This window comes from Protobothrops mucrosquamatus, unplaced genomic scaffold (genome assembly GCF_001527695.2).
Source record: "Protobothrops mucrosquamatus isolate PMUCROS unplaced genomic scaffold, P.Mucros_1.0 scaffold_257, whole genome shotgun sequence".
Classification (NCBI taxonomy): Eukaryota; Metazoa; Chordata; class Lepidosauria; order Squamata; family Viperidae; genus Protobothrops; species Protobothrops mucrosquamatus.
Window position 1 is genome coordinate 611497 of NW_015386333.1, and position 25583 is coordinate 637079.

Genomic DNA, 25583 nt, shown 5'->3' on the forward strand with positions numbered 1-25583 from the left:
ATAGTAAGTGTGGCACATTTGTCCAAGCCAAACTCCACTGCAATATCTTGGCTATATATACGAACAGCGTTGAGCAGTGATTCTATTTCAGATGATGTTTTTCCATAGAGCTTCAGATCATCCATGTAAAGAAGGTGGGATAGTCTGGCAGATGTTTTTAATGTTTGATAGCCATGTCCTGAGTTATTCAGTATTGTTGACAGAGGAAACAGTGCAATAACAAATAGTAATGGTGATAATGAATCTCCTTGAAATATTCCTCTCTTGATGTTAACCTCTCCCAGTCTCTCACCATTGACTTGCAACTATGTCTTCCATTGTGCCATCGATCTTTCCACAAATTTTCTGATGTTTCTACTGACTCCTGTTATTTCTAGGCACTTGATTATCCAGTCATGTGGCAGACAGTCAAATGCCTTTTTGTAGTCAATCCATGCCACATTCAGGTTGGTCTTCCTTTTCTTGCAGTTTTCCAAGATCATTTTGTCTATTAGGAGTTGATCTTTTGTTCCTCTGCTATTGGGATGGTTTCCTTTCTGCTCAGGTGGAAAGAGATTGTTTTCAATTAGATGCTGTTGTACTGCATCAGCTACCACACCAGTTAGCAATTTGAATATTATTATTATTATTATTATTATTATTATTATTATTATTATTATTATTATGGCAAGATAAACATCTAATAAGATAAACAAATTAGATCTTTGTTTATTTCACTTGAAAACATTATTGGAAAAAAGTTGCTTTACTACTTTGAGATTGTAGTTAAATTTTTATTTTAGAATAACAAATGGCAGCTAGATAAGTTCTCACATTCCAAGCAGCAAGGCTTGCAGGTGCACTATAGCTCCATGTTTAATGTGTTGGATTAAAATCTAGGTCAGTGGTGGCAAACCTATAGCACGGGTGCCAGAGGCGGCACTCAGAGCCCTCTCTGTGGGCACGTGCACTGTCGCTGGGTTTTATAAAACCTTTTCACTTTAGGCCTCTGCTGCCATGTACAAAAAAAAAGGTTCAATCAATCAGTCAATTTCAACTTCTCGTGGAGAAAAAAAAGATCTTGCAAAGTTGGAATTGATTGATTGAACTTTTTAGTCCCCCCAGTCTGCTGTTACCACCGCAGCCACGCCCACCCAATGGGCCACACCCACCTGGCACCCAATGATACATAAGTGGGATTTGGGTTGCAGTTTGGGCACTCGGTCTCTAAAATGATCCACTCTCAGATCATTAAGTATATGAAGTTAGTCCCAGTTTAGCTCAATCTGTCTCACAAGAGTTATTCTGTGGATAGAATGTATGCTTGAGTTCTCAGAGGAAAGATAGAACAGAAACAATGTAATAAAAATATTAATTACACTGGATATTGCATAATTGTTATTGAAAAGAAAGGTACGAAACTACTGTAAGATTAAAATCATGTTTGGGTTAGCTTTGACTGATTATATACAATGTCTTGAAGTTTCATACCATTTCACAGCTTAGAAAGCTGCTTTTTGTATAATATATATCAATTTTTTCCAGCTGCCCTTCGGATCTGCTTCTCTTAATTCTTAACAATTTGCAGGAATTAAGGAAGCTTTGCCTAACTAGCACTAGGCTGTGGAAGACTGGTGAATTCCAAACTTCTGATTGAGCTTCCTTACTATAAAATGTAAGGAGAAGGAATATGGGAACTTATAGAAGCCTGTATATAAAATATGTTCCTGGGCATGAATGGGAAGGCTCTTCTTAGAGCAGGAGAGTTACCAGTGTAAACGTGTCTTCTTCTTTTTCCCATCCCAGGTTCACCGAGGTCATCGGACTGTCCACAGTGAGACCAAATTCATTGAATTGATAATTGTTAATGACCACCAACTGGTGAGTACTGATAATGGCCTAGAAAGACAAATATGGATGGTTTTGCTGTTGCAGATCCTTTAAAAATTCTTTGTGGAGAGAAGCAAATGAATTGCCTGCCAAGACTGTTTCTTTGAGCAATTTGGCAAACAATGATCAGAGCATTTTTCCTTTCAGTCTCTTAAGTGTGATTTCTTTTCTTTTTTTTAAAATTGGTCAGTGTATCCTCTGTCAAGATCTCTTCCACAATGCCTTTTTCAATTCAGATAAACTGTCCATCAACTGAGCTTGCTGGATCAATATAATTACATTGTCAGCATGACCAGTGTAGATTGATAAAATACTCTCAAAGCTTTCCAAGCCTATTGTGTCTTGCTTTGGTAATTTGTTTGTTTGTTTTGTTGCAGTTCTTACTCTTGTTTAGTGCTTTGCATTCAGAGCAGAGTTACTAATGAATCCCTGATAATTGCTCTTAAATACACAATTCAAAATTGGGCTAGAGGTCTTTAATTTATGATTTAATTATTGTCTTTTCATTTTTAAAATGCAAAATGATGTTATACTTCCCTATCCTGTTCAAATAACAATAATGAAATAACATGTATAATGAAAGGTTCTTTCTCAATATTTAACAGAGACTGACAAATTGAAGACCATTAAGAGTCGATTCATCAATAATGTTATTAGTCTGAATTCTTAATGACTTTATGGATCTCCCATATAGACAACGATAAAATATTTATTTATTAAATATATATGCCTCCATGTCACTATCAAAGTGATTCAGTTCAAATGGTTTGACATTGCCTTCTTCCAAGTTATTATTATGACCTCCCAATCTAGTCAATATCCTTGGCCTATCTTACTGAATGAATTAGTAATTAATTAAATAATTATACTACCAGAAAATACTTGAAAACTAGACTGAAACATTTAAAAATATCTGAAAGAAAATATTTCTCTACCTTTGCCTTGAAAACAACATTGATATGTCTCCAAAATTATCAACATCCAAGCATGATTTGGTTTTTTATTAACATCAGTTGAACTTGACTCAAACAAACCGTTTTTATTTTGAGCAAGAAGTTTTTGCAGACCGCAAAACCAGTCTGAAACTTTTTTCTTAATTTTAATCATTTAATATTATCTTTTTAACATTTTGTAAGTTTCCCAGAGTTGCTGTAACAGTGAAATGGGTGGCATATGAATTTAATAAATAAATAATAAATTCAGTACATGTTTCAGGAAATATTATTTACATGGACTTATTTCTGTGCAAACCTGATAAAAGTTTATGGCTAAGAAGATAGGCATTTCAAAAATGTACTGATGTGTTAAAAGTGAAATTGACCCTATGGCAATTTTTTTAAGTTGGGGGAAGTCACTTCATGAACAAAGAGGTAGAGAAGGGGAAGTCCCTCACTAGACTGCTTCAGCCTCAGGTTTAATCAGATGATGAGTGAATTTCCTGAAACTATTTTTTCTGTATCTATTCTGTTCCAGTTTGAGCAAATGCGCCGCTCAGTCAGCCTTACCAGCAACTTTGCAAAGTCTGTAGTAAATCTTGCTGATGTGGTGAGTGTGGAGTACATTGCAGTTTCCTGCAAATATTACATGCAAAAAATAAGGTGAGGATGAAACAAGGAAAAATCTGGCCCTATGCAGAGGATTTCATGGTGGGTCCCTTCTACAGGCCATCATCAGATACAAATAAGTGACCCAGTCTATTGAGTTCTAAATCATTTTCACATATATTTGATCTTAAATCCTAGCATCTCATTTCCACAGCACTCTGCAGCTAAATGTGTAAGCACACATAAACATATTGTCTTTCAAGTATCCACAATTATTTTTAGACAATGTTTCCCTGACAGATGTTTTCATACTTAGTACATGCCAATATATACTTGTGAAACATGGAAATGTACAACCAAAATGATTAAACAGGTTAAATAATTCCCAATAATGCTGCTTGGGAAAAATTCTCCATGTCTTATATTGTGACCACATGTCTAATGAAGTAAACTACAAAGATCAGATTTAGAACATCTATTGAGAACTGTGAATGAACATTGAATGCAGCTTGTTGGTGATATCTTATGTATGCCTAAAGACCAGCATTCAAATATTGTACTATGTTGGATAATTCCTGGAGGAAAGAGGAAATGAGGCCGGCCTCAGAAAACTTAAAGATCTTAAGATCCCTAGGGAGATACCAAAAAGGCTGCGAATGATTGAAAACCACTGAAAAACACAAGGTGTTCTGCACAGGACCTAATGATGATGATGACGACATGCTAAAGGACAACTGTCTTAATTTTCATAATTAGCTTAAGAAATGCAAATTTAATCGGTCAAATATATGGAGCAAAGTTTTTCACTTATTTTTATATTCTACACTCACTCATCTTTTTTTTTAAATTAGTGAACAGTTTAAAGAAAGAATTGTAGACAAGGAGAGATAAAACGCATTAAATGAATCAAAGGGTATGTAAGCAAAATAGTAAGATACAAATAAGTAAACAAGATCTAAATTGTCTTGGAGATTACAGTTCTTCCATAAAATATTAATTATTAAATTACACCTTTTAAAGAAAAAATTAAGAATAACTTTTAAGCTTTAAGCTAACAATAATGGTACAGCATAAATCACTAATTAAAATTATAAGCTATAATAGGTTGAATCTAATTTCCCAAATATAAACACTCTGCATAGAAAAACCTATATTTTATATGCTTTTTGTTGGAAAAGATCTTTGATTCTTTGTATGAAAGAATGGCTAGCCAAATTGCAAGAGTGTGCTTTGATGTCTAGAATAGCTTTGTATTTTTTAAAAAATAATTTTATTAAAATTTATTTCTTAAATTTAAATATTTAGACTTACTCTTAACAATGTTATTCAAGATTTCTTCTTTCTCTGTTTCCAATGAGAAGCATATAATTTCCTTGCAGCAGCTAACATATACAAAACTAATTCAGTATGCTTTGAAGGATTGTATGATTTAGTAAAATTTAATACAAATGTCTCAAGTTGCAACAGGAATTCAACTTTTATAATTTGTGTAATTTTAATGGGAATTATTCTCCAAAAATGTTGAGTTTTCAGTATTACTGTCAAATATGAAACAATACTTCAACCTCACCTTATTTTCAACATTTTAGTAACCAAGAGAGAAATAATATGTCAATAATAAAACAACAATTATAATGTTATAATATTCAGACTAATTTTAATCATTTTCCACTAAAAGTAGATATGAAAATAAATTGTGGGAAGGAAATAAACTATTTTAGTTTTCATTTGACTTAAAGGGTACACTTGGAAAACTGTGGTACTTTGGCAAATAGAAAACATATCTCATGTATGGAAGGTGGAAGGCCCCCACCTTTATAAAAAATCTATGTTTGGTCACAGATTTTTAAGGAGCAGTTGAACACTCGTATTGTGTTGGTTGCCATGGAGACATGGGCATCGGGGGATAAGATCCAGACTGATGAAGATTCCCTAGAGACATTGAGAGAGTTTATGAAATATCGCCAAGAGTCTCTTCCTGAACACAGTGATGCTGCCCATCTTTTCTCGTGAGTTTTAAATGGGAATGTGGTCACTTTTATACTAGAAAGATGCAAAATTAACTATTATAGTTCTGATAGTAAGAATAGGCTGAAGTAGGGATGTTAGAGATGTTCATAAGGGATGTTAAGAAAATCTATGTATGTAATGAAACTTTTCTTTTACTGAACAAGTTGCCCAGGAGTCTGCCTTTCTGGTAAGCCTATATAATAGATCTCCTGGTATTATAGCAAATGAAATACAGCTTTCTATTATATGTTCACTTTTATTTATATTCCTTTTTAGACATTTAGGATAACATAGAGACATTCTTTGCTATTGAAGAATATTAACTAATATAATAGAAATAAGATGTTGGCACAAAAAGAAAACTTTGCCTGATTTTTTTATATAAGTAGTCTTCATTCAATAACTGCTTTGCTTAGTAACTGTTCAAAGTTAATACATAGCACTTAGACTTATATACTGCTTTATGATACTTTACAGCATTCCCTAAATGGTTTACAGAGTCAGAATATTGCCCCCAACAATCTGGGCCCTCATTTTACTGATCTTGGAAGGATGGAAGAATGGTAATGAAAAAGGGACTTTATGACCAATAATTTGCATTTGCAGCCTTTGCAGTTATGTAAAGCAAAGGAAAGCACACAGGTGTGCTTTCACTTAACACTTGCTTCACTTAATGACCGAGTTGCTGGTCCCATTTGAGGTCACTAAATAAGGACTACCTGTACTAGATAATAACTGTATTACCTGTTAAAATTACGTAAAAGGCACCCTGATATATCTAATTAGTTTACCACTAAAGTTAATTCCAGTTCTAGCAAGCATGGTTTTCAAAATAACAGTTGCTTTTGACTCGTGATTAAAATGTATAGATTCAACAACAAGTTTGAATTAATATAGGTACAGAATTAAGAATTAAGATACAATCACTTAAATATGGGTCAGCTGCAACTGCCAAAAAACCAACACAGTTCTAGGCTGCATTAACAGAGGGATAGACTCAAAATCATGTGAAGTGTTAATACCACTTTAAAATGCCTTGATAAGGCCACATTTGGAATACTGCATCCAATTTTGGTCACCATGATGTAAAACAGTTGTTGAGACTCTAGAAAGAATACAGAGAAGAGCAACAAAGATGATCAGGGGCCTGAAGGCTAAAATATATAAAGAACAGTTGCTGGAATTGGGTATGTCTAGTTTAACGAAGAGAAGGACAAGGGGGGACATGATAGCAGTGTTCCAATATCTTAGGGATTGCCACAAAGAAGAGGAAGTCAAGCTATTTTCCAAAACACCTGATGGCAGGACAAGAAGCAATGGATGGAAAATAATCAAGGAGAGAAACAACCTAGAAGAAATGTCCTGACAGTTAGAACAATTAATGAGTGGAACACCTTGCCTCCAGAAGTTATGAATGATTCAACCCTGGAGGTTTTTAAGAAGAGATTGGACAACCATTTGCCTGAAATGATATAGGGTTTTCTGCCTGAGCAGGGGGTTGGACCAGAAAACCTCTAAGGTCCCTTCCGACTCTTCTGTTCCTGCTCCAGCTCCAGCTCCAGCTCCAGCTCCAGCTCCAGCTCCAGCTCCAGCTCCAGCTCCAGCTCCTATTCTATTCTATTCTATTCTATTCTATTCTATTCTATTCTATTCTATTCTATTCTATTCTATTCTATTCTATTCTATTCTATTCTATTCTAGCATATAAAATGTGGCACAGCAATATCCATTTGGACTTAATGCTAAAATCAGAGTTTCTAACTGAAATGGAAATAGTTTTGTCCTGGAATATTGCTAGGAATTCTTCATACATGAACATGCCTCCTCTCTCCTCTGTAGTTAACTAGAATTAATGAGCACATATTTATCATAGTGAGGAACAAAGGTAACAGGCTGATGCAAAGAAATGAATTCCCTAACCAATCTATACTCTTGCCCTATTTTGACAGTTTTCATTGTTCTAGGTTTAGTAAGTGAATGCCAAGAGGACAAAAACATCTAGTAGGTCAAGACTATCTAGCTTTTCCTTCATCCGCATAGTGAATTTTCCTTTTTACTTTCCCAGAGGGCACACTTTTAGAAGCAGCCGCAGTGGTACAGCTTATGTTGGAGGGATCTGCTCAGTTGCTAGAGGCGGAGGTGTGAATGAGGTGAGTTGGATTATGATGACTGGGACTGGAGTTTAAAGATACAGAATTAAAGCCTGCATGCTCTTCCAACCCTATCAAATCTGTCTGTTTAAAGATCTCAAGCTCATTTAGATTTCTCTTATCATCTTGCAACTCCTGAGGCTTTGAAAATCCATTTCCCAAGCTTGTGAGATACTACTCTTCTGCCCTTTAAAACCCTTTCAGAATATCTACTTTCAGCGAAGCCTTGAAGATCTCAGTCTCCACACCCTAACTGAACTAATACCTGTGATTTTTGTCACTACATTTGCTGACATACACCCCTTATGCTTTCTGCTTCCCCCTCTTTTTTGCCTTCAGTCAACTAAATTTATATTGTAAGATCCTTGGGTAGTACCTCTCTTGTTTCTTTACATGATTCTACAAAGAAGCCAATGTACTAATAGGGCTCTTTACATGTCAGTCATAGCCAGGATTTCATTGTTCTTTGCAGAGAGAGGAAAGGTGGGGTGGAGTAGTTACCATGGGGCCTGTGAATAATCTGGGAAAGATCTGAAAGATCTGCCATCAAAAATTTTAACATTTTTATGATAGCTGATCACTTCATATTCAGCTTACCCAATAACTTGTTATCCTCCTTCCCAAAGTATGGTACCGTTGGAGCCATGGCAGTAACATTAGCCCAGACCTTGGGTCAAAACATTGGTATGATGTGGAACAAGCACCGTGCTTCTGCAGGTAAGTAACTGTGTGATGAGCCAAGTGGAGAAAGTGACCTGAATAATGAGAACCTGAAAAGTGCTTAGTCCAGTGGTTCTCAACCTTTTTTTCATCACAAACCCACTTTAAATATGTTTTGTGGCTACGGACCATGGCCACAGACTTCCAAGACTTAACTCAAGATTTAAATCATAACATTTCTTCAAGCCTATGATGACATCGCAGCCCCCCTAGTGGACTGCAGACCACAGATTGCGAACCACTGATTGAGCCAAACAATAATTATGAGGCTATGGTTTGACTAAAAGAATTTGTTTTAAAGAGATCTGGAGCCCAACAGGCATTTTTTATTATACTAGATTGAAGAACTATTCCATTCTCAAGCTTTGTCTCCTGTTCTGGAGAAACTTGAAAAGATAATTTTTAGGTTTCCAGTTTAGTACTCCATTATCAATGTTGGCTCTACTCTGTTGTCTATGTTGGCTCTGCATGATATTTTTCATGCATCATGAACATTTTAGTGTAAGTTGAGATTGTTTCTTTAAGGGTAACAGTCTCAGATTAGGGATTACTTTGTTCTGGTTTCCAATTTGGCAATCTCTACTTTAAAAGGTTCTGAGTGGATAAGCCGAAACTGAAATTGGGGCCTGAATTTGGATTCATTAGACTGTGGTTTATGTTGTCAGTCCTCCAGATCTAATTTGCTTTTCTTCCAAATTCTCTTTGCCAGTGTATTGGCTGCTTTTTAAGGTCATGATCATAATAGTAGAATGGGTGAGCCAAGCCAGTTCTTTTGAGGTTAATAAGATAAAGAATAAAATGTTACTGCAAAAAAAATTGCAGATGAACTTCTTGGAGATTCCTAGTTCAAGTTTTTCAACTAATTAACAGGTTATGCAAATGTGTGTGATATATGACAGATTACAAGTATTACAAATATTACATTTTTGGGGACCTCCTGAAATTGCCTGAAACATTCTTTGATCTGTCTGTTATGTAACCTTCATCTGCATATTGAACCTGCCTTCCTCCCCTTCTCCTCATTTCAGTTTAAAACTACATTGGACTAGCTATTAATAGATACTATTAAGTCATTTGCAGCATTTTCTTTACTGAACATTATAAGCTATTGATAGCATATAGACAACAGGTTACATCCTCAAGAGGAAAATGAAGGAGAACAATGTATTAAAAATAAATGTATTAGAATACAACATTACTAAAAAAAAAAGCAGAGCACTAATATTTGTACATGCAAAAAAAAGCCTTTGACAAGTTGGAGTGGCCTTTTTATTTGGCTTTTTTTTTTAAAAAATGAATCCAAAACAAGAATTTAAAAATTGGGTGGATAACATACCAACAACAAGCTGCAAGGATTACTGCAATTTTTTCCACAAGTAAAGCCATTGGGTAAGCGTGTTTACTTTCTCCCTTGTTATTTATAATAGCTTTAAAAATTTTGGGAGGCAAAACTTGGCGAGAAAATAAAATAAAAATTCTGGGAGAGGAATACAAGTTGAAATGCTATCTAGGTGATGTAGTACCAACCATTATGCAATCATCAGAAGAGAGTTGTCAACCTTTGTTAGGAAAGATTGCTACCAGATTTTTCTTGATATTTTTTCCAACATTAACATTTCCAAAATTAACATGGTCATCTTCTAACAACATCTAGTTCAGATTTTATAGAAAAAAATGGTTTAAGGCTTAATCTTAGAATGGGATGTTTTATTACAGACAGGGAGAAAATAAATGGTACTTGATGATTTCAGCTTTAGGAATATACAATTCTGAGTTATAATTTGAAATAAGGGATTCGGACAAAAAATGTGAACCAGGAATAGAGAATGTATATTTCCCATAATTCTTTAAAAAGATCTCTCTATCTTTTTTTGTTTCTCCTTTTCTCTATAGGGGATTGTCGCTGTCCTGACTTATGGCTGGGTTGTATTATGGAAGATACTGGGTAAGTTGTAGAAGAAGTGAAGATCACATAAGGGTTGGGTTAATATTTGAAATATTAACCAAGGATTTATTAAAGTATCCCCCAAACTGTTTAGACCTTAACTTTACATCTTGCTGGCATCATAAAACTCACTTTGATTGATTATTGTTAAGTTCATCTATTTCCCTCTCAAGCTGGCTTCAGAAGAAAGCAGGCAGCACTTTATGCACAGGAAAAAGAAAGATACATCTGTTCAATTTTCCTTTTTTAGTAATCTGACATCTGGTTATCTTGTCAGTTTTTAAATTCAGTTCTCTTATCAGCCTTCCCCCTATCCACCCCTGCTCTCTTCCTCAAAGAAAGGAAAGGAAACTTGTGTCACTAATAGACCCTCGCATGGGCCAGAAAACATCCCACCGTAAGCCTCTGGCATCAACTGAAAACAAATTCAAGATGCAAATGTACAGTTATATAAATGATCTTGCATCTAACTGAGCTTAGAAAACTTTTAAAATAATTTTTACTAGATATTACAACCATACAGATAAAAACTAATAGAAACTACAAAAAAGAAAAATAAAAAATAAGGAAAGTGTAAGAGAAAAGAAAAAAAAATATAAATAGAGCAGAAAAAATATAAAAAATATAAAATATAAATATAAAAAATATAAATATAAAAATATAAAGTAAATAAAAATGTTTTTAACAAATCATCATCTTCTCTTAACTGTAAATAACTGTAAATAACTGTAAATAACTGTAAAAGGAAACTAGGATTCCTAGTGCACAACCACTGAAATATAAGCCAGCATTGCTGCAGCTGCCAAAAAAATCCAATGCAGTCCTAGACTGCATCAACAGATCAGGATCACATGAAGTGTTAGTACTGTTTTATACTGCCTTGGTAAGACCACACTTGGAATAATGCCTCCTGTTTTAGTCACCACGATGCAAAAAGGATGAGATTCTAGAAAGAGTGCAGAGAAGAGCAACAAAGATGATTAGGGGACTGGAAGCTAAATGTATGATGAATGGTCGCAGGATCTAGATTTGTCTAATCTAACGAAGAGAAGGACTATGAATGAAGCAATAGCAGTCTTTCAATATTTGAAGGGTTGTCATAGAGAAGAGGAGGTCAACCTATTTTCCAAAGCACCTGAAAGGAAGACAAGAAACAATGGATGGAAACTAATCAAGGGGAGCAGCAACCTAGAACTAAGGAGAAATTTCCTAACTGTGAGAGCAATTAATCAGAATGGCTTGCCTCCAGAAGTTATGGGTGCTCCACCACTTTTTAAAAGAGATTGAACAGCCATTTATCCAGAATGGTATTATTTCATCTCTTCAAAATCTCTTCAAAAATTTTTTTTCTGATTCTTTTGAATTAAAAAATTATTTTGCTATGGATCGAAGGGGACTCACCCTATGAATATCATGAAATTTGGTGTTCCAAGGGTTCTTAATATTTAAAAAACAGTAAAAAAATAGTTCCAGAAATTATTAAGAGATGAGATCCTAATCAGCAAAAGTCCATTGAGAGTTACCCAAAACACCAGTATATCTGTTTTAAACTTAATCCAAAACACACTTTATAATACCTGTTTTCCTTCTGTATCTCATGTTTTATCTATAAAGAAATTCCACAAACCTCATTATCCAATCATAATAAGTGAAAAATCCATTAGATTTATTTTATCTTGTTAAGGTGGCAAACATATAATATTTCTTCCTCATATTTTCCCCACAGCCACATTATGAGGTGAGTTGGGTTGAGAGAGAATAACTGACCCAAAATCACCCATGGATGCAGGAAAAGACCACATCTTTATATTAATATTACTTAAAATACATAAGATATTAATATTGTTTAAATTACGTACATAAAATACAAAATTATTTTTCCATATCTCTTATCTGAAAACAGAACCTTAAAACCTCTTCATTCAGTCCTAGTTAGCAAAAGTCAATTAATGATTTTCAGACAATGCATCTATTTTAACCTTGATCAATAAACCTACAGTACTTCATATTTGTTCTGTTTCTGTTTGCAGACAGACATATGCATGCAGTTGCTATGGAGATAAGCAGTTAATAGTTGACCAGATTGCAAATCAGGGTCTATGCAAAGAGAGCTTGCCTGAATAAATCACTTTGATGTTCAAGGAGCAATAGAGTGATCCAAAATCATTCCAAGAATCAGAGTACTGAGTCAGATAGATAGCCAGTCCAAAAGTCAAAGGTTCAAAAATAAGTTACAGGGGAATAATTAACACAAACTAAAAATCCAAATGGTTGTTTACAACAAAGATTAAAGGAAAAGTAGATACATAAATCTATCTGCAGTTGGCTGCAATTACTCAGGTTTTGTCCTTTATCTAGTGAAAAGCCTCATTCACTGGCTTTGGTCCACTGGCCACTGCCTATGTCAAGCCTTGGGGCTTGGGGGTCATGCCTCATCATCTGACTGCTCCAACTGATGAGGAGATTCATATGATTGCTCAGCCTCTTCAGATGAATTTTGGCTTGAAGATTTCTGAGGCTAACAACCCATAGACTCAGCTGGAGCAACGTTGTCAGAGTCTGAATCCTGGCCCATGACAATATTCCTTCCCCTTATTTTGTACAATTTTAGTTTTTAATCCCCTCAAATAATGTCCTAGAACTTGAGGGGGGGTGTCCACACACCAGTAACAGCTATCTGGAGTATGTAAAGGCAATCTCACAATCTCTTCTTTCTCTGGAGAGTTTTCAATAGCTCAGATCCAGCTTTCAGCTGCCAATTCAGCTGTAATGTTATCCCCCTGTTCAGGAACATCCATTTTTCATTGGAAGTCTCCGTACCAAGAAAAACTTTTACCTCCTTTGACATTTCATTGGGTTTTGATCTTCTATTGGCTCTCTTCCTAATAACACAGATACTACTTGCCACGGAAATTTTCACGCTGCAGTGTTGATGAATTCAATCAGTTTCTGGCTGAAGGAGGAGGAAGCTGTCTCTTTAACAAGCCTTTGAAGGTAATATTAAAACACTTCCACTTGATCACAATTGTAAATAAGAATTACTTCCAGACAACATTTTTCATATCTTATATCTTTGCGCTTCCTGGAACTATAGTTAAACAAAATTCTTGTTTTGTGATCAGAATATCAGCGAGAGAGTTAGATAAGGTAGGACCATATCTAATTATGGAATTAGGTGATACTACTTCTCAGCGGACCTCGCGGAATTGTTGAAAAGATCATTTTTTTTAGAAAAAAGGCAACAATCAAATGATATTGCACTTCATAATTGTTTTCTTGACAACAATATGAAAGTAATTTGCAATTTGGAGTTTTTTTCACTTTCCCAAACTGCTCTTCAGTTTTGTGATTTTTTTTGGCAGTTTCCCATCTAAGCCCCATTTACCGGTATTTTTTGAAGACTTGTCATCAACATGTGTTGCATGGCTTCAGCCAATGCATTTTACACGTCTCTGCTGTAGGTAAGCTTGAGTGACTTTCATAAAAATGCAGGGTTGACTTCCTTCCCAAACATAATCAAAGTGTAACTCCAGTATTTTTGTTCCATAAAGATCTTTAAATTAGGGTAATAGTACTAAATATTAGGCCAGATTCATAATGAAGGTATGAGCTCTTTCTTAATTAATCAAAGACCCCAGAATTCAAAGTCATTTCGACACCTTTTGCTGATCCTTTAGATGCAAATAGTTTGTACTGTTTCCTATATTTTCAATCAGGATAGAATAATCCCATAGATTAAGATCAAGGTTGTAGCAAAACTAAATAGGTGAAATGTTGACAATTTTATATTCCAAAGACCAAGATCCCCAACTTTTAAAACCTCATTGATGCAATGGCTTTGCTTGAATGGTATTGTACCTACCTTACCCTGAATAAGCCAATAAATTAATACATCTCTTGGAAGAGAACTATCCAGCATATATAGATATTGAAGGAGAAGCAATTTATCTTAACTTCTGCTCCACTTCAGGAAGGATATAATAATTTTAGGCGTTTATGAAGTACTATAACAAATTGGTTCCCAATGAATATATGGCCGTTAACTCCCAAAATTCCTTCACCTTGCTGTTATGTCATAATTCTGAATAGCATTTTATCATAAACAGTATAGTGTCATTCTGAGTTCAGTTTGCTTAAATTATGGTCCCATATCAGATGTCAATTGGTAAAACAATACAGGAATTTATTTTAAGAAATTGATGTTTACCTTTTAAAAAAAATACTTTCACTTTCATTATTGATTTCTCAAATCTACCCTGTCCCAAAATGGAAACATAAAAAGAAGAAATTTCAAGAGAGCTTCTTCATCTCCATTTTCAAGCGCAAATGAGTGATGTAGAAGAAAATGTTATTAAATGATGTCATGGAACCTTCTAATGATTCCATTTCCTTTACCAATATCTCCTTAACACAGCTCCTTGACCCTCCTGAATGTGGTAATGGATTTGTTGAAGCAGGAGAAGAATGTGACTGTGGGTCCTTTGCGGTAAGCAACAACTGGGGCTAAAAAAAGGTGCCATCTGACTCACAATAATATTACTACTAGTAATATTATTTTGAATTCTGCCAGGCTTTGAATTCTGAATTCTATTTTATGCATGCTGAAGAATGTCTTTTATTTTATCAGAGATTGGAGTAGTTCAGAATCAGAGCCCCAACAGCTCTCTTATCAAAGGGCAATTTTTCTTTTTCTTCAGAATGTCATGATCCATAAAAGTTGGGATAACCTCGACATTAAGGCTGGATAGATTCAACCAGCATCTTTTTGTTTTGCTTTAGTGTTGTTCAAAATCCACAAGAACAAACATCATCTGTTCATGAGATATGTGTCCCCAAAGAAAATGTCAGTAAAAACTAACCACAAACATTAGAGAAATTATAAACAATATAGCTATCTCAATTGGTAAAAGGAAAAAAGAGCTTTCTTGAGAATTGATTAAATCTGCATAATTTGCAAAATAAAGCAATATATGTTAAGAAAACTTGCAAATTCAAGTTTTCATATTGGAAACTTCATCTTCCTACTGTATTCATATGGTGGTGATGAGTTTGAAAATAAAACCAAGATCTCTAAAACAATGTTAGTTAAGATATAAAAAAACTGAAGCTGTACTTTTCTTATTTCAACTTTGATCCAAAATTCCAAGCAATATTAAATCTATTGTTTTTCTTTTCTCAAAGGAGTGTTCTAAAAGTGGAGGAAACTGCTGCAAGAAATGTACCCTTACGCACGATGCCATGTGCAGTGATGGGTTGTGTTGTCGAGAGTGCAAGGTAAACAAGTTGGGATGGGACCTTTATCCCTTGATTCTGTGTCCATCTCTCACCAGTTTTAAGCAAAGCTTCCTTTCTTGGGAGTTATACAGCAGGGCATCATCTGTGCTTGCATGTCAATGCTGCCTACGTAAAGCAAATTGTAATCAGGCCAGGCCACAATTTGGTATTCGGTGTCAGTGCACATATTTTGAAATGGCTCAGATGTGCAAGATTTTCTACAAAATATTTCTGAACAGCTAAAAGCATTATAGTTTACATAAATCATGGGGGTGAGGGGGTAAATTGGGTTCAATCTCCCCCTTGAGCAAATCTTCACCTGCCTAATTTCAGCAGCCTCACAATGTCACATATTCCCAACTCATGGATGGAACCCTGTGCATATATGTCTGCGCACATTTAATATTTAAAGCACAAATTTGTGAATGGATTTGGTAAAATGCTGAGATATGCTTTCTTTTCCCTTTTGTTGCAAGGAGAAAAATGATGAAATTAGGATTATGTAGAGCAGTAAATTCTGCTGCTCCTTGCATGGTGCTAGAGATAATTTGGTTCTCCTCTTTTCCTGCACTGAGACTAGAAAAAAAGATAAAGTTAGAGAAAGACCTCACGTGACATATTGTTTTGTTTTTCCCTTGCCAGCTAATATTAAACTCCACTTTTATTTTTCTCCTATTTTCTACCATGAAGTATGAGCCACGGGGTGTAACTTGCCGAGAAGCTGTGAATGAATGTGATATCCCAGAAACTTGTACTGGGGACTCCAGTCAGGTAAGTTGGAGAAATTATAAGGAATGTGATTTACAAGTAGATTGGGGGGGGGATAGCATTTTAATCTACTAGTCAAGACACCCATGTTTTGGTGGTTTCTGTGCACAACATCTGATGGCATGTAGTCTTCATTATTGAACAGTTTTATCCAGTGCTTTTTTTCTAAAAAAAAATAAAAAATGGTGCCAGAACTCACACACGTCATACAATCCGCCTTGCCTACCCTACAAGGTTCCATCCAAAAAAGGTGCCGGAACTCTGTTCTGTGCATTCTATGAGGAAAAAAAGCTCTGGTTTTATCTAGAATTTAAATTTCTAAAAAAGAGATGTTGTGGATAATATTGACTTGAAAGCATGTTCGTTTAAAATGGGTCTCTACCTTTTCTAGCCTTCCTAACCTGATGCTCTAAATATGTGTCATGTTGACTGAAGATTATGGCATGATAGCTAGTACATCTGGAGAGTAGTAAGTTAGGGAAAAGAGCCTTTTACCAGTTTTCCTGAGTTGTATTTATCTATATTTTGTCCTTTCTGATATAATTCTCTTTTTTTCCCCTGTAGTGTCCACCTAATGTACACAAACAGGATGGCTACTTTTGTGACAATGAACAGGTATAGTTGGTATGTCAGTTTCATAATTAGACTTCCTGGAATTGCAGGAAGTATGGGGGAAAAGGTTAATTGCAGTTGGACCCATCTGTCAATTCCAGTAAAAGAAATACCCTTGGAAAATTCTAATTAAATCAGACTGAACAAGGAGCAAGTTTCTCAATGGTTATTTAAACAAACAAATAAATAAAGGTTAATGCAGAGTTTTAAAGACACATCTGAATTCTCAGGTCCCAATGGATAATACACTTTCTGTAAAACAAGCAAGCTGAGTGGTTCTTGCATGAGCCTCTAACAAATCCCATTTTTGGCTCCGTAGGGCCGGTGTTATGGAGGCCGTTGTAAAACCAGGGACCGCCAGTGCAATGCATTGTGGGGGCGAGGTAAGTAGCTATTTACTCTTAGAAAAGAATCATCATAACTGATTTGCAAAATGTAAGTAGCCAGTACACTGCAGAAAAGATTTTTTTAATCTCTTTGCAGCCATCTAGTAGTAATGCAAACCTTAGTAGACATGCCTATAAAATATAGTGGCACTTTAATATTTGAGTGATATCCAATAATATTAGTACTGGAGACGGTTAGGGAAAACTTATTCATTCTGTTATTCCTTAACTGAGGTACAGTTTGATTCTCTTCTTTTATATATAGCAGTTTGCTAAGCAGACTGCTTGAACTCTGTTCTGGAGGCTTTTTGCTAGCAGCTTTCTTTGGAGATAGTTAATTGCTTGAATGAGTGAGGGGAACAGGAGATGCCCCTATAGCCATTTCTAGTGCTGATTGTAATCACCCATTACTAGCAAATCACTTATCAGTAAACACCAGCATTTTGTCTGTTTTTCCATCACTGTTTGCAAACAGCACAAACTATTTAATCTAGAGAAAGAGAGGTGGGTTTGGGATGAGATGAAATCCATTGTCTTCAAAATTCATCCATCTGTAGACCTAGTTTTCAGTAATACCAGGCAATTTCATTCCGAGTAGCTATGCTTGACTTTTACTCGTTCTTTTATTCATTTTCTGATTTTTCCAGTGCCAAATGAAGAAGCCAGAGGTGTGAAGTTTGCATTATTTCAAGGGATTAGAAAACCATAGTTTGGGAAGGGCCACTTAGGCCAACTCCCTACTTGGGGCAGGTATCCAAATTAAAACATCCCTACCATATGGCTCACTTTCATACTAGCAGATGGAATGAATGAGAACTCATCACCTCTCTGGATAATTGGCTTCACTATCAAACTGTTCCTTACTGTTAAGTTTCCCCCCCCCCTAACATTTAATTAGCATCTGGTTTTAATTCATTATTTCATGTCCTGCATTCTGAAAGAACAGAGAACAAATTTTCCCCTTCTGCTGACATACTTTTAAATATTTGAAAGGAGATATCTTATGTTCTCCCATCTCCACTTTTCAGGATTAAGCATGTACAGTTCCTTCAATTTCATTTCATAGGAGTTAATTTTAGTCCCCTTTTAATCCTCTCTCTGCTTTTATGAACCTGTTTCTGTTTATCTAAAGCCTTCTTAAAGTGTGGTATCCAGAATCAAACATAACATTTAAGGTGGGGTTTGGCCAATGTTGCAGAATAAAGTGGAGCTTTGATTGTTATTACTTGGAAACTATACGTTAGTAGATGCAATCTAAAACTGCATTTACTTTTTTCTTTTTGGTGGGCTGCACTAACATTATACTGCATATTCATATTTGAATTACAATCAATTATCACTCCAGTAAATACTAATATTCAACATTCTATAGCTATGCTTCCTAACTTAAAGAAGTTTTGTTTCCTAACTTAATATGCATTAAGTCTCATATTCTTATTTTCAGCAATTTCTTTATGCTATCAAGATTATTTTGAATTTTATTTCTTTCTTCTATGGCAGTTTCCCAGTTTTGTGCAAATTTGATCAGCATCTCCTCTTCATCCCTTGATAAATAAAAATATAGTACAGGGCCCAAGACTGGTCTTACAACATACTTTCTATTTTTGTGAGATATCATTGATGAGCACTCTTCTATGTACTTAATTGCCATGTCATCCATATTGTGGTTTACTAGTTTGTTAATTAAATGCCATGGAGTACTTTGTCAAGTACTTTGCTGAAATAAAAGTAAATTAACTCTGCAGCATTCCCCAAAACAGTTACGAATTTATCCAATTAAAGTGAGATTTATCTGGCAAGAAAAAGCACTGTTTTAAAACTGCTCACAAATTCATTATTTTATTGTCTGCTTTAAACTCTCCTATATTAGTGTCTGAATAACTTTTATGTAATCTTTCCCCTCCTTCTTGGAGTAAAACATGCTCTTTTCCAGCCATATGGCACTTCACCTATTCTCCAAGATCTCTCAAAGATAATGCATTGGCCAGACCTTCAGTAAGTTTCTTTAATATCCTAGGATGCAATTCATCTGGTCCTGGAGATTTAATGCAAAGTAACAAATAATACCAGACTGTGCTTTCATCAGTCTCATGCCTCAGTCCTGCCTCTTCATTCTGCTCTTCACAATTTTCTGGGTCAAAATATACCTTCTTGCTGGAGAAGATGAAGTCAGATGGGCAACTCGTCTGTTGATTCTTTTTTCTTATCATAGCTAAAGAAACTTTTTTTTTTGTTCTCAGACTTCTTCATTCACCTCAGCATATTCTGAGTTTTAGCTTTCCTAACATACTTTCTTGGGTTCCAGACTACTAGAATTGTTTGCAGTTGTGTGTTGAATACATCCTTTTTAGGAACATATGTTCATTTTGTGCTTCTTTTCCCATTAATTTCCCTTACAGTGGAATTCCACCTATAATTTAATTGAGTGTATTAAAATCCATTTTGTTCTTTTGTATCTTATGGTTACAGGAAAAAATACTGACTGCTCAGACCAGAATATCCATGGAGGACAGTGTCCATGGAATAGGAATTTTGTGTTTGTGTGCATGCGCATATGTTGTATGTGTATAGTTCTGAAGTGACCAAAAGGAACTTCACTGATTCCACACCTAATTGTGAAGTGTGTCATTTGTATATGTGGCAAAAAAAGTATTAGGATATGATGGAAAGTACAGCTTAAATATCAGAACTGTTAAAGAAAATTGAATGTTGCCTAGAATAGGGGCTGGGGATCAAATGAAGACCATAGCATGACTACAAAGCAATAAAAAGAGTTGTCAGAGCCTATTTATATTGCAGTTACATACAAGGGGGAAAGGTCCTAAATTTTCCTTGCTGCTTAATGAATCTTATGGAAGTAATTAAAGAAAAAGTCCATAACCACACCACAGCTATAGATATAATTTTAATGGACTTAATTTGAAGTTAACAATTTGGGTCCCTCAATTTGGCTACTAACTGAAATTGGCACTGCTATGCACTGTTGCTTTATTCTGAATTAACACAGAAATTCCCAGCTGAACTGTAATCTTGGAAGATCCTAGCCTTGTTCTTTGCCTGCGCCAGAGATATTCACCATTACCTTTGCTTATTTCAACTTCTGCCAACCATTTTAACTGCAAACAGAAACATAGCCAAACATAGCCAAGAAGACAAATGAATCTGACTATTTGTGTATTTACCATATTTAACATCATGTATATATGTTGTGCTTTATAGAAAACTAGAATTTCTACGTATTCCAACAATAATCTAATTTAAAACACCTATGCATATACAGAGAAAGGACTGAAATATGCAGGGGAAGAATATGTGATTATTTCAGTGACGTCTACTTTGCCTTGATAAGGCTTCTTCCAGAACCCAATAACTTCCAGATGAATTGGATACCAGTTCCTACCATTTGTCAGGAGAGGACAGGAACTAGTTTTAACTTAACAATATTTGGAGGGTCTCAGATTATGATAGATTGAATAAAATATAGCAATTAGAGACTCTGGAAATGTTGAAGATGGATTTAAACAGAAGAGGGTACATACCATGAACACAAAAACAGCAGAACAGAAGAATAGGAAGAAAAAGATGGGGGGGGGGAGGAGACAAAATAAATGCCATCTACATCAGCACCAATCTTTAGGATTACTGGATAATCTGCCTTTTTATCCACCCAAATTGGCTCATGATTCCAGACAATCCAGCCTTTTCTTCTGGCTATAACTATAACTAAGATGATGTTTTCATAGTGCTAATTGGGAGAAAAAGATAGGAACTTGATTTGGCATCATTTATCCATTATTTACTGAAGCAATTTTTACTCAGTTCTTCAAACTGAAAAGACTTGGGAAGTTTGAAACGCAATAAAAAACAAAATGTTTTCATCTTAGATAGCAAAATGAACCTTATAAATAATTCCAACTAACGAATCTGACTTTTCAATTCTGAAAGTTTAAACCCTCAAATGTTAACACAAAGCCCCATAGACCAGGTTTGCACAAGGCATAGCATGAACATTCTGGGTTTTTTTCTTGGCATTGTTTGCACATTTCCCTTTTTAAGGATAGAAATCTTTTATTTGAAAATAGTGTTTTAAAAATCTTAAGCACTTTTGGAGTTGGCCAATGTTATACATCAAAAAGCTAGGTCAGTAGAAAACATCCAGATGTATAATAAAGAAATTATTTAATTAACTAAGTTCCTTCCTAAGATTCTCCATGCACCAGCATAATTGCTGACCTAGTGATAGAATTTATTCTTTCGTTATCAAATATAGAATATTCTTCAGTATTCAATATGTGAAATCCATGGCTATTATGCTCTTTGGCTTGCTCTTATTCTCTTTCTCACTTTCCTTCCTGTAAATCAAGCTTCAGCTGAAAGGTTTTGCTATGAGAAGCTCAATGTTGAAGGCACTGAGCGTGGAAACTGTGGGCATGAGGGGAGCCGCTGGATGCCCTGTGTCAAGCAGTGAGTAATCTGAGATTTCTCCCTTTTCCATAATATCCTTTCCCATAGTATACTGAATCACACCACATGGGGAAGTCACTAGAAAGCCACAAACAATAAGCTGAGGCAGAAGCCAGTCTTTTTAAAAGTATGTTATGGTTCTCTCCTCCCATTCCAATTAGGGATGTATTGTGTGGATATCTTCTCTGTGCCAATGTGACAGGATCTCCACGTATTGGTGAATTACTAGGCGAGATCACAACAATGACATTCTATCACCAGAAGAGATATATTGATTGCCGGTAAGTGGAGGGTCTTGCACTTTAAGATCCAGCTTCTTCATTCATGCAACTTGCTGGAGAATTGGAGAGATGACAATAGGAATGTTCTGGGCTGCAGATTGATCCCCTCTCACCATAGAATAAGTTTCCAAATAATTTTGGGGAATGTCCTTCTGCAAATCACAATCCTGAAAGCATCAGGGATGTAAATATAAGGCAATAGAATGAAGGGGGCTATTTTAAAAAAGTGCCTGTTATCTTTTCTTCCTCAAACGTTTCGCCAATGTAGGCATGAGCAAAAAGATTTTAAAGGACATTGAAATATTCCTTCACTCAATGGAGCTTTTCTTCCTCCCCCCTCCAGGGGTGGCCATGTGCAACTAGTGGATGGCACAGATCTGAGCTACGTAGAAGATGGGACACCCTGTGGACCCAACATGTTGTGTCTTGATCACAAATGCCTTCCTGTCTCTGCCTTTAACTTCAGTATCTGCCCAGGCAGCTGGGGTGGCCAGATCTGCTTCGACCATGGGGTAAAAATTATAAATAAAGTTGTGTTTTCTGCTTTCATTTAATAATAATGCAAAAAAGAGAAAGAAATGTATCATTTAGCAACTATTTTGCCAAGTATGATCTATATAAACGCTAACTTTGTGCACTTGTGCACTTGTTTCTTGGCTTTATTTCCTTGTGGATTAAATATTAAAGAAAAAATAGGAATACTCAAAATAGGAGCATGTCTTTCTTAAATATTCCTGAAGTTTATTTATTTATTTGTTAGCCACCCATATTGCCACAAGTTGGCAAGTAATGAGGGGTCATAGAAAAAGCCGATTATGATTTAATAATTACATGCAGTTAACATCCATCTACAGTAATATGGGATGCCAACATAAAACAAAATGATTATTCCATTGCGAAACAGTCATTCTTCAACATTATTAAATAATATCGAATTATTTTTGGTGCATTGGGGGAGTTTCTATTTTTCTCCTGAAAGCTTCATTTTTGTCATCTCATTGTGTAATGGTACTCATTGCAGAAAGAAACATACAGTAGGTCAAGTGAACACATACAAGTTTCTGGAAAAAGATCACGGGAATGGGTTTGAGGAGCTCCACAAAAAGCATCTTGCTTAATTACAGGTTTGCAGCAATGAGGGCCAGTGCATCTGCTATTCAGATTGGACAGGAAAAGACTGCAGTGTCTATGATCCTATCCCAGAGCCTAAGCCTACTGGGGAAACAGAAAAATACAAGGGTAAGTTTGTGGGAAGGAACTACTTTGCAGACAGTCAGAACACTCAACCAATTAAATAAGTAATCAAAAAGGTTTCTTGCAGAAACCTTATTCTATCTGAAAGCCCTTCAGCCATTTTCCATTTTGGATCAACCCCTTTATCTGTCCTGGTATTTCCAGATTTTTCTGAGAAAAGGAGTGAGGAATTCAAGAATCTTCCAAGACTGGAGAAACTTGCAATATATATTGCAAGATGAGTTTGATGTGGCAATGTTCAAATAGCCTTCTTTTCTGCCTTCTTCTTTACTTCTTGGGAACTGTTCTATATTCTCCTGTTCCTATTTTCCTATTTAAAAACAATCCCTTTTTCTGATTTCCAGAAGTTTTATATGTTTTCACTGTAATTATTAAATTAGGATAGTCCTGTTGTACAACTAGGTTCTGCCCATTATGCTGCATATCAAGAATACAAACCATTGTAACACAGTTTATATTTTTGTCCCCTCTTTCTCCACAGGTCCCAGTGGTACCAACATCATTATTGGCTCCATTGCTGGAGCCATCTTGGTGGCTGCTATTGTTCTTGGTGGCACCGGATGGGGATTTAAGTAAGCAGCGTCAATATGCACATGTTGTGCTTCTCAAATCGCTGTGCCCTTGGGCTAGATTGTCTTGAGGACTTCTTCTCTGTTGCATGTACTCCAGGTGCCTTTTGCAGTGGCACTTATTTGTGGAAAGGGGAATTGAGCCCAGATATGGCCCATCCATCCCCAACTTAGTTTTGGGCTGAAGGGGAGGATCCTCTTCAGAGTGGAGTCATACGAGTATTCCACAGATAGTCCTTGACTTATAATTGTTCACTTAATGACTATTTGAAGTTTCAATGAGCTTTCCCAGAGCTACTTATGATTCATTTTAAAGTTACAAAGCCGCACTCATCCCCGCAGTCATGTGATTGCAGTTTTGAGTGCATGACAACCAGTTCACCTTTGCAACTGTTTGCACCATCCCCCAGTCACATGACCATGATTTGTGACTTTTTTTTTTTGCTGATTTCTGGCATTTACTTCTAGTTTCCAGCAAAAAAAAGCACCCATTGGGGAAAATGGATTTGCTTAGTGACAGCCGCATTTTCTTAATGATCACAGCATTCACTTAATGACCAGTGCAAAAAGAGTAAAAACAACAACAACCAGATCTGGTCATATAATGCAATGACTTCTGGCTGAAATTCCAGGCTCAATTATAGTTGTAAGTCAGGGACTACCTGTACTAAAGGTGTCATGCAACAAAAACGGTATTGGCAAGCTTGTTTCCATGATGCAAAACTTTCTCATGATAGTACAGTAAAAGCATGGATATTCTTGAGCTAGCTATGTCTGACTACATGCCTGGACTGGAAACAAGGAGCAGGCTTGGCTGATGGATTGAGTCTTTACTGCATTTTAATTTGAAATTAGTATTGAGAATCACCGGAAGGAACCATCAGTGGATAGAGAAGGATGGCAAAGGAAGGTATATGCAAATAAGATGTTGGTCAATAGTCTGAATCCACTTCAGAAAATAAGGATTCGCTGCTGTAGGATAATGTGATAAGCTGAGCTATATATCTGAAAAAGGTGAAGAGAGACAGAAGGTGTGCAGTATTTTGGAGACCCAAACTGATATTTAGTTGTATTTCTAGGCATGTATGGTGCTTGATACACAGACCAAAGCCACCCTCTTGTGGTGAGTGTCCGTATTTAACATATCTGAGGATAGAGGTGAGGAAAATACAAACATGGTATTTGCTTAAATGTGGTAAATTCCAGTCCTTATCATGAGAAGTTATATTGGAACAAAAAGTTCAGAAGTGTGATATATTAAAACTGCATTGTAGTGTTTTGCCACTAATAAAAAGAAAATATGGTAAGTTTTAGGATATTTCTAGTGGGATTAGAGAGAGCAACAGGAAACTCAACTGAAAATATTCCATAGCAATCTACTTGCAAGGATTGGCTAGTATTGTTGCAAATTTGTCATACAATTTCTTCTCCTCTTAAGATGATTTTCCTAGTTTTCTGGTCCAACAACAGTTAAAACAGGATTTCTCCTTCTCACCTTGAACATATGATTGAGAAGTATAGCTGGAAGGGGACTACAAAGTAATAATAATAATAATAATAATAATAATAATAATAATAATAATAATAATAATAATAATAATAATAATAATAGTAAAGTTGGAAGGGACCTTGAAGGTCATCTAGTCCAACCCCCTGCTCAGGCAGGAAACCCTATACCATTTCGGACAAATGGCTGTCCAGTCTCTTCTTAAAAACTTCCAGTGTTGGAGCATTCAC

At 35.7% G+C, this 25583-nt stretch overlaps 1 protein-coding gene across 1 annotated transcript in view; it reads left to right on the forward strand.

Moving 5' to 3' along the window:
• The window catches only part of ADAM11 (ADAM metallopeptidase domain 11), a 67683-nt gene that overhangs the window by 39701 nt on the left and 2399 nt on the right, over positions 1-25583 (forward strand). Inside the window, exons 9-25 of the mRNA XM_029287218.1 lie at positions 1786-1860; positions 3343-3414; positions 5256-5422; positions 7489-7573; positions 8200-8290; positions 10187-10238; positions 13133-13232; positions 14653-14724; positions 15420-15512; positions 16203-16283; positions 16845-16895; positions 17212-17275; positions 21643-21742; positions 21904-22023; positions 22367-22535; positions 23148-23262; positions 23759-23849. Of these exons, the coding sequence (XP_029143051.1) occupies positions 1786-1860; positions 3343-3414; positions 5256-5422; positions 7489-7573; positions 8200-8290; positions 10187-10238; positions 13133-13232; positions 14653-14724; positions 15420-15512; positions 16203-16283; positions 16845-16895; positions 17212-17275; positions 21643-21742; positions 21904-22023; positions 22367-22535; positions 23148-23262; positions 23759-23849 (1598 nt within the window). The remainder of the gene's footprint in view (positions 1-1785; positions 1861-3342; positions 3415-5255; positions 5423-7488; positions 7574-8199; positions 8291-10186; positions 10239-13132; positions 13233-14652; positions 14725-15419; positions 15513-16202; positions 16284-16844; positions 16896-17211; positions 17276-21642; positions 21743-21903; positions 22024-22366; positions 22536-23147; positions 23263-23758; positions 23850-25583) is intronic.